The 9,398-nt window shown below is 31.6% G+C and overlaps 1 protein-coding gene across 2 annotated transcripts in view; it reads right to left on the bottom strand.

Annotated features, from left to right (window-relative positions):
* LOC111714215 (uncharacterized) overlaps positions 1–9,398 on the bottom strand; it is a 28,531-nt gene that overhangs the window by 340 nt on the left and 18,793 nt on the right. For both annotated transcript variants that reach the window (XM_023489275.1, XM_023489276.1), the window contains exons 14-28: positions 9,300–9,352; positions 8,598–8,670; positions 8,125–8,160; positions 7,729–7,743; positions 7,472–7,535; positions 7,255–7,330; positions 6,978–7,034; positions 6,315–6,401; positions 5,917–5,985; positions 4,726–4,793; positions 4,191–4,245; positions 3,802–3,859; positions 3,650–3,700; positions 3,041–3,117; positions 2,534–2,572 (exon numbers count right to left, since the gene is read on the bottom strand). In XM_023489275.1, coding sequence (XP_023345043.1) covers positions 2,534–2,572; positions 3,041–3,117; positions 3,650–3,700; positions 3,802–3,859; positions 4,191–4,245; positions 4,726–4,793; positions 5,917–5,985; positions 6,315–6,401; positions 6,978–7,034; positions 7,255–7,330; positions 7,472–7,535; positions 7,729–7,743; positions 8,125–8,160; positions 8,598–8,670; positions 9,300–9,352 — 878 coding nt within the window. The remainder of the gene's footprint in view (positions 1–2,533; positions 2,573–3,040; positions 3,118–3,649; positions 3,701–3,801; positions 3,860–4,190; positions 4,246–4,725; positions 4,794–5,916; positions 5,986–6,314; positions 6,402–6,977; positions 7,035–7,254; positions 7,331–7,471; positions 7,536–7,728; positions 7,744–8,124; positions 8,161–8,597; positions 8,671–9,299; positions 9,353–9,398) is intronic.

The following is a 9,398-nucleotide window of genomic DNA, read 5'->3' as shown; positions in this document are numbered from 1 at the left end:
CTGAGCAGAAAAATTATTGAAATTAAAATTAAAATTTGAATTTTATACTTCAGATTCACCTCCTAACTTCTATATAATGGGGGAGGGAAGGGTAAAGGAGGGGATGGGAGGCACACCTGACTCTTGAGATTGTAAGAACAAAAATTGATTGACCAAAAACAAAGTCAGCGGGAAAAATGATTTTTTTCAGAAAAAAAATAAATTAAAGATGTAATTTTTCAGTTCTTACCCCTTGGCTTGCAAGCATAAAATATAATATAGAATCTGCAATGGGAAAAATAATTTGTTTACAAGAAGCATAATAAGCGTACAACAGACATTCAGGGTGTTGAGACATTTCTATTTCACATATAACAAAAATTATAGACAGGAAATTTCAGTATACATTTGGCGTTCAGAGAAGTAACACTGGGTCTTGATAGGCGCTTCTTACAGAATTCAGAGATACAGGGTGAGAGGGAGAAAATCGCAAACTAGAGAAACTTTAGGCGGGGGGGGGGTATATTCATACCCCTGCACACAAAGAAAAAAACGGAACTACAAGAAACATTGAAGGCCTGCATTAATCTTTTAACACTGAATTAACCTGGAGATGGAGGTTTTTTACCTAGCTGGACCCAGATTTTTCTACTGGCATCTTTATATATACTCCTTAATAACAACCCTGGTTAGCTGTTATTAAGTATCCGAACTCGTCGGAAAGACATTCATTTTTTCAATTGAATCTGGTTCTATCTGTAAGCATCAAGGGAGCTCAGATCAGTCAGGTTCTTGTACAACTCTTCAGTTTCTTGTTGCTGAACAGAAACCTGTAAGGAATAATATGGCAGTACATCCTACTTGGTAAAAAGAAAATAATAGTGCAGAGAAGGAGGGGTTTCTCTCTTTCTCTCTCTTCCCCTTCCCTCTTGCCAGAAATAAGGAAAATGGAAACATAGAAAGTAGAATCCTAATAGGTTGTACACCATTCACTATTATACCATTTTAAACTCTGCCGGCTGCAAGGAAAAGATTTGCTTTTGACAAGGCCGTATTCTGAAGCACTTTGTCCGAGGTTAACTTACAAGAGATAATTGAATTCTTTTTTCAAAAATATCCACTCCTAACCTTAACTATCCCATTTTTCATATTAAGGTGGAGCTCTGACAATAGATATACTCAAAATTTTCAAACCCCGCTAAGTGCAGTGTGACTTTTATTTTTCCAACCTGTAAGAATATTGAGGTTCAATTGTGTTTGAAGCTAACCTTCAACAGTTGTTGAGTCAGACATTACTGAAAACTGCATATACTTCTGATATCTACTCACAAACAGTAACTTTCTATTATACTTAATTTAATACTTCTGGTGCCAAGATTAAATTAAAGAATAGTATGAATCAGAAATTTGTGTCAAAATGCATTTTTTTCTAGTCTAAAAGAGATTAGAATGCGTAGATCTAAAAGAGAAGAAAAGAAAACAGATGTATGATCAGATAAATATTAAACTGTACTGTTAAAAAAAAGATTGGACATTTTAATTTCTATAGTTATAGACATCTTACAGAAGTCATTTCTTAAATAAGACGATGCATAGAAAAGACAATGTTTTGTGAAGACATTTCATTCACCGACATTTTACAGACAAAAATCTGTTTTATTATGTTATTGTAAAAATAATATGGAAAGCTTATTATCGGAGGTTACTGTATTTCTAAAAATCAGCGAAAAAACAACAATAAATAATGGAATTTATGGCCACTCAGTACAGATTTCAATTTGTTATTTCTAGCTTTAAATCTTCAAGGACAATATTCTTTAAGGAGCAGAAAATATGGTTAGTTCAGCTGAATCTAGAATCTTCTCATTAGTTTGCAAGTTTGTTAGTAGACTCTCTCCCAAAAATTCATGAGTTACAACTAGGTAAAGAGGATAATTGAGAGGTTTGAAAGAAGTTCAAGATCTGAGGAAAGAGAACCATAGGGAAACATTGGGTGGAGTTAACTGGTTTTAAGGTTCAGTTACTGGGGATCAGTATTTAAACATAAAGACGAAGGTTTGACCGTCTGTTAGTGGTCCTGCGAATAGGACAGGACTATGGTTTGTGCAGGATGGAACAAGATTGTTAGGAGTATCTCCAGAACCGCGTCATCTCCATTCTCCAACCGCCTGGAATTTTTCTAGCCTGTAAAGAGTCGGACCTGAATCCACAGGAATTTTTCGTCTGGGGTATAGCTGAGAAGTGTACTTTTGATGCAAAACCTAGAACTCCGACCAGATGAAGAATTCCATGGAGAAGTGTGCAAAAAGCGTCACCAGAGACAATCTCCTGAAGGCAGCCAAAAAAACTTCAGGAAAAGAGCGACTTTTTGTTTGTAGAATGACGGCGGACATTTTGAGAATCCTTTAAAATAATCTTCTAATTTTTTTGTTAACAAAACCTCCCATAATATGGTATCAATAAATGTAACATAAGTATATCTTTAAAAAAAAACTTTCTATAAAATGTTCCAACATCAAGATGTGATAATATTTATAAAGTTTCCAATAATTTCCTTGTATTCGCTGTAAGAACCTCGTCAATAGATAATCCTCTAAAATAAAAAGAAAATATATTAAGTAATTGATAATAATTTTGTAAACACATAACTTTTATACTGCTTGCTTAATGTTTCAGAGGAAGTAGAAATAAAAATAAAATGAAATACTTATTTTTAAAATATTCGAATTTAATTAATCATGAGAAATTTTAAACAATAAGCATGAGAAATTTCACAATGTGATCCAAAGGTTGCTGGCTATTGCGCAAAAACCAATGAGAATTGTGCCATTACTCCTTAAAATCTGAAGCTAAAATCAAGTGTTTTATGGTTCTAAAATGTAAATGTCTTTGGCTACAAAAAAAGTGTAAGTTGGGTAAAATCAAAAGCCAAGGCATAGAAAAAACTAAAGATTGACCCATTCTTGAAAAGGTATGCAACTTTTCATGGATATATGTGATATGAATGTCAAAACTGTGTTTTTAGCTTTGCTCAGGTAATAGTTGATGAATTGCAACTTACTTGAGAGCAGCAACCTGAGCTGCTACATTGAGAACCTGGAGAGGATGAGAGAGATCCTGGTTCCGAGAGCTTAGAACCTGAACAAAATCAAGGGAAAGAAAAGGTTTTGGTGAACAGATTTATAGACTTTATCTTAGGAACAGGTTGCTTGTTAACTTAATCAAAATTAGTTAATTTTGAAACACAAGGCCATTTTTTTCATTTGTAAAAATCTTTTCTTTCTTCCAATTACCACATTTTTCAGAAAGGTCGCATTTATCATGTATATCAATGATAAACTCAAGGAAAGGGTGGAAGTTCAATTTAAGGCTAAAATCGCTATCAATTTTCTTTTTTCGATGGCAAGTATTCAATTTCTTGAAATCAACCGGTTCCTTAACAGAAGTTATTTTTATGATTTTTAATTGTTAAATTTTTAAGTGCATTTTTCAAATGCAGTGTCAGCCGGGAACCATCATGAGAATAACCAAATTCTGCACTTTAATAAATCTCAAGATTGGCCTTTGGTACAACATACTATAATGGGTTAGATATTATTCACTGTAACTACACTGTATACAGTGCACTTAAAAATCAGGATTGGTTCAAGAAAAAAAAAATAATCCTAACTGGTTTAGGGTAGTCTGCATTCTTGTAATCTTTACTCTCTCCTCTTCCTCCCTACAGATCATTTAACAATCAAAACATAAGATATTAAGTCTTTTTTAAATAACATTTTTTTTTAATTGTTTTGAACTTTCAGTGTGTTTGTGTAATGATTCCTTAGGTATGAAGTAAGGGGCATCTGTTTCCAAGACTATCATTTGAAGTGGAAGATTCCTTAACAAATTTCGGTGAAACAGTATTTAACAAACGAAAAGAGAACTTTAGAACTATCATTTATCAAATATCGTATCAAAGGAAGACTAGAATACAAAATCCCCCCCCCCCACATCTAATATGAGCAAATTGATGTAGAATTTAAGCGGCATTACTGGTACGAATTTGAGACCATGTAACTCCTTTAGATTTGATTTTACTCTCTGAAGTTAGAAAAGCAACTTAATTTGTAAAAACCTTTCTTTTACTTGTTAATAAATATTCAGTTGTATTTTAGGGAAATCTAAAAATGAATATGCACCTTCCCTGGAAACAAATTAACTATATTTACCTAACAACCTCATGAAGATGATGCATGCTGGGGAACGTAATTATATTTGTAAATCCTAAAAATTCTCTTAGGTTCAGCTTTTAACAAATTGAAATATTTTGCTTAGTATGAACAGTATATTTTAAAAGAAGAATTAAGAAAACGAAGTAGAAAATGTTTTTAAACCCCCTTTCGGACCTTGCAGTGGGGGAATTTTCAAGATTAAGAGGGGAATTTTCAAGATTAAGAGGGGAATTTTCAAGATTAAGAGGGGAATTTTCAAGATTAAGAGGGGAAATAGGGAAAATTAGCTAAACTTTACCATCTAATAAAATTGTTTTGTTTTTTTGCTGGAGAACATTTAATGTTCCCTTTAAAACCACTCAAATCAAAAGACTAGCTTGTGTGGGGGGGGGGGAGAAGAGAGAAATGATTTTTTAGCAAAATAAAAACTTAGTAGACATAAATTATATCAAATTAATTGTTGTTTCAATTTATTTGACGAATTGGTATTTTTAATTGAAATCTTGATACAAGTTCAAATGGATAAATTTACCAAAAACGGAGTTAGGGAAGCGTTCCATCCATGCGTTAGAGTCGTTCGTGTTTCCCATGAAACAGTGCCTAGTCAATCAAACAAATATAAAAAATATGGGGATTCAGATATTCATATGCTTCAGTTTGAGTTTTAATTTCTTCTTCTACATTGGTGTTTAAATGGCTTAGGCATTATTTTTAGAGACCTTCCATTTAAAGGAGGGACATCCCTGATTCACAAGGGTACCCTTTAAACCTTTGATTCACAAGGGTACCCTATAAACCTTTGACTGATCATCAAGAAACTTACAATATTTTTATGTCTCTTAAATTTTGAGTTAAAAGCCCTAAAATTGGAGTGTACACTACCGTACTTTGTGAACTCACCTAGATGACGTCACAGCTTGCAAATAAAACGTATTCAACAGTTACAGGGATGTTAGTTTCAAAACTAACACTAGGCCCATTTCTAGCACTGGGTGTTAGAAATGGGCCAAATCTGCATAGTTTTCTTTTTCAAGAGTATATATCTTTAAATCCAAGACGAGTAGAACAAAATTACACCGTATATTTAGAAAAAAAATGGCTAAACTATATATTGAAACAATAAATGTCAAATTTTAAACTAAAAATAAGGTGTGAGAATTAGTTTTTGATGATTCTTGATTTCATTTTCGAACATATCCTTATTTTGAAACAATTAACGGATTTCAGCTCAAGTCGCGTTTTCGGAACATATCCTGGTTGAGACAATTACCGGAATTCATATCAATGTCAATTTTTAAGCATTTACGCACTTACGTAACAAATCATCAAATCAAATCAAGAGTTTTTGATAAGGTAAAATATAACCAAAATAGGAAATAAAAACAAACCGTACTTTTATAATTTAAAAATCATTACAGCATAGAGAAATTAAAACATTAATATCATTTGTTCTTACATTAAAGATTTAACTAGAAATGCCCGGGAAACTGTTTGTTTAAAATGCTTGAAAATAAATCATCGATATTCTCTATTTAACAGATAAAATGTGGAAACACTCAGTGTTAGAAATGAAACTTTTGTCCCCTGAATTACGAGCGTTTCTGTAGATAAATCAGGAAAAGTTTGTCATCATCCTTTATCAGTCAATGGTTTAAAGGGAACCGCTGGGAATATGGAAGGTCAATTAAAATTGTTGCCATGGCAGATGATCTATAGTTCAGACCTATGAATGTAATAGCCTACTGGAACTCCAACCTCATTCAGAACCTCCATAGCCTCTTTCTCAGCATTCCTTGTTCAAAATAAGAGTAAGTGAAGTTAAAGTAAGAGTAAACTTACTGAGTCAGGGTAAGATAAGAAATCAAGATACCTTAATACATAGGGTTGGTAATTGTTTTGGTTTGTTTTTTAAACTTTTAATAACTTCTAACATTTCAAAACTGTTCTGTTAAAGTTTGCTTTTAGTTTGCAATATTTTTATCCCAAGAGAAAAATGAAAAAAAACCAGCCAAAAAAGCGGTCGCTTTTATATGCATGTATTTTCTCCCATGGTTAATATTGATATAGTTTAAGAATAGTAAATGTAGAAATTTCTAACACTTTTGGTGGTGCTTTGATTACCTGATATGTAAGACAAGAGGTATGTTCAGCCTAATTGCCAGTTGCAGTTGCTGTTTAAACACTTCTCTTTGGATTACCATTGGAACGCTATTAGATAATACAATTATTGTTATTTTTTACTACAACCAATGTACCATTATGTATTATTATAAATATTTAAACATAAAACAAGTAACAATATCAAACAAAGTTGAATGACCAAAAATTGTCACAAGGTGTCCCAATAAAAGTGGGAATTAAGTAACAATCTATTTATCGCATTTGAAAATAATTTTTTCATCGTTATGTCTGTTAGGAAAGCTGTAAATCCATAGATGTTTCGTCTTCTACAGTTAAGAATTTGATTGTTTGCGTTTTGATTGGAAACTGATGTATTTTGTAAAATGAGAACTAACACTTATAGTTATTTCTTTTCACAGTTAATCTTGCATGTAAATGATACAGAACGTCATAAAACATTTTGCAGAATAACAAAATAGTCTTACCGTTTACTTAAAATATACTCTAGCAGACGTAATTTTAATTTGACCACTGAAATAAGGTAACACAAGGTTAAATCTTAACAAACACGACCTAGAATTTGTCTCTAAATTCCCATGTTTATTGGGACACCCTGTTATAGTTAGAATAGGTTCCGACAGATTCAAGTATCATTGATTTTACCTATTTTTGGGACCTAGGTCTAAGCCACACTCTCCTATCGCAACACACTTACCAACCCTAAGAAATGTATTATCCCTTTATCTCTTCCCTTGTTGATCCTTGCCCAATAATTAATTTTATATTAGTGTTTCAAACATTTTACAAAAAGAAAATAAAAAATATTTTTGTGTTAAAATTTCTATCGTTGGTTTGATTTCTCCATAAAAACTAAAAAATTTAAAATCAAACCCCAAAACTAATTCATATCTCATTATTCCTATAAAGGTCAAATTTGTACCTGTCCATTTTAACAATGTTCTCTATGGCTTTAATTCCTGTGTCCTCCATAAAATTACCCCAGTGAGGATGACAACCTTAAAAAACCCAGCATTAAAAGGCATCTTTATTAACACATTATATCACAATAATCTACTTTATCTTTGCTTCAAAGGGCGACTTCTCAAGTGGCAAATTCCCAAATGAGCAATTTTCCAAGGGGTAACTTACTGTCTGACCTATTGTATAATAGATTCCTTCTTCACATTGAAGATAACTCATCAGCTTTGGTTGGATAAACTCCTTCATATTCAAATTAATTTAATAGGAATAAAAAATAATTACTTTTCATAAATTTGATAACAATTACTTTTTAAAAATTATTTGCTTTTGAGAATTATCTTTTTATATTTAACTCTTTTTTCCTATAGATAAAAATAGAAAAAAATAGTAGAGTTTCAGTATCAAAGCTTTTATATTAATTATATTTGAATTCCTGGAGGTTCCAATCCTAGAAAAAAAAACTTATAAAAAATAATATTTGATAATTTAATGCATATTTTAATTTAAAAATGCAATGTCAAAATTGACAAAACTGTAAAACTAATCATAATAAGAAGAAAATATTGTACTGTAAAACAGTATAGGATCAAGTAAGAAAAAACCTAGGCTATTTTGCAAGTTAATAAGAGATAAAAAATTATTTTAATTGTTGCATTTTTAAACAGGGTGTCCCTCAACTTGTTGTGCATAACTCTAAATTTTAATTTTTGTGACTGATCAGAATTTGTTTCCTAGAAAATTCTTTGCATATTTTGGAATTCAAACTTGGAAATAATCTAATTTGATAAGAAACACTCTGTATCATTGTTTTATTTTTGATAAATCTTACCCGTGGATCACAGAAGTTAGTGATAAGGCCACCAAACTAAAAGTAGATTAAACTTGTGTTCTGTAACTAAGCAAACAATTTCGTATATAAGATTGGATTAACCCCATTTGGGTAATTTTGATTTAGCTATGAAAACTTCTTTCTACTTACAACAAACTTATGGAACAGGCATTGTGCCCAGAAGGGTAATATTGGTTAGACCTAGGAAAAATTCCGTTAAAAGCAAAAGCGGTTTATTATTATGCCTACCCCAACCTAGACTAAAGATGTGATTTCAAAATTTAAGACTGAAAACCTTTTTATTTGGAGTCAACATTCTAATTAAAGGTTCTTAGTATTTTAGTTCAGGTTGGGTAAAGTATACAAAATTAACGGCTTTCACCATTAATGGAAATTTGCAAAATAGGTAACATATTTTGGAAGTGAGATTTCAAAAGAATGATTGTAAGTGTAATTATTCTATTTAGATCTACCTTATCATAAGAATCCATGCCAGGGATTGTTTTGAATCCATCCCAGGTATTAATCTTGAGCTCTCTAGGCAACCTTTAAGAGAAATGATAAATTAATTTGATACAAATGCATCAAATTAGTTTTTATGCGAGTGTACAGTGTAACTTGTGCATTAACACTAGCACATAGCCGAATATCTGTTGTTGCATGTGCCCATTGGGTTTTCATCTGGTTTTATAGTTTACATCTGAATACAAAACTTTCTCCATGAAAAAAATCTATTTAAAGGATACTTTGCTTGTCTCATGTTATTACTTTCTAAATCTTTCGGTTTGGAAGAATGCTTTTTGTGGAATGCCATCTTTTCAATGTCATCCAGTGAGGCAAATGAAAACGTTTAATTTTTGTTTAAAACTCTTTGGAGTGTTATGGTTTGACCGGCTATAGGTATTTAATAACAAGCAAGCGTAAACACACACATATATATATATATTTATATATAAGAAGATTTAATCTTCGATTCAAAATAAAGTAAAATCTCTACAGCTTTCAAAAACAACAACCAAACCCATAATTCAAAACATTTGTAAACAACAGGTAAAGCTATAACTCCACTTCAATGTCCCAAATATTTATGTACACTTAAACGCCCCTCCCCCCTTCTCCTCTTGCCTGTAATATCTGTATTCTTTAACGATAGATGTGAAAGAAAATAAACAAACCTTTGGAATATAAAATCTAGATGGCAGTGGCTATCCATAGGCTTTTCCTTCAACTAAAAATAATAAAATTAATAAAGAAAATGAAAAAGATCTAAAAAC

The sequence above is a fragment of the Eurytemora carolleeae genome, unplaced genomic scaffold (genome assembly GCF_000591075.1).
Source record: "Eurytemora carolleeae unplaced genomic scaffold, Eaff_2.0 scaffold573, whole genome shotgun sequence".
NCBI classification, from domain to species: domain Eukaryota; kingdom Metazoa; phylum Arthropoda; class Copepoda; order Calanoida; family Temoridae; genus Eurytemora; species Eurytemora carolleeae.
Note: the sequence above shows the minus strand (reverse complement) of the source record. Positions and strands in the feature narration are given on the sequence as shown.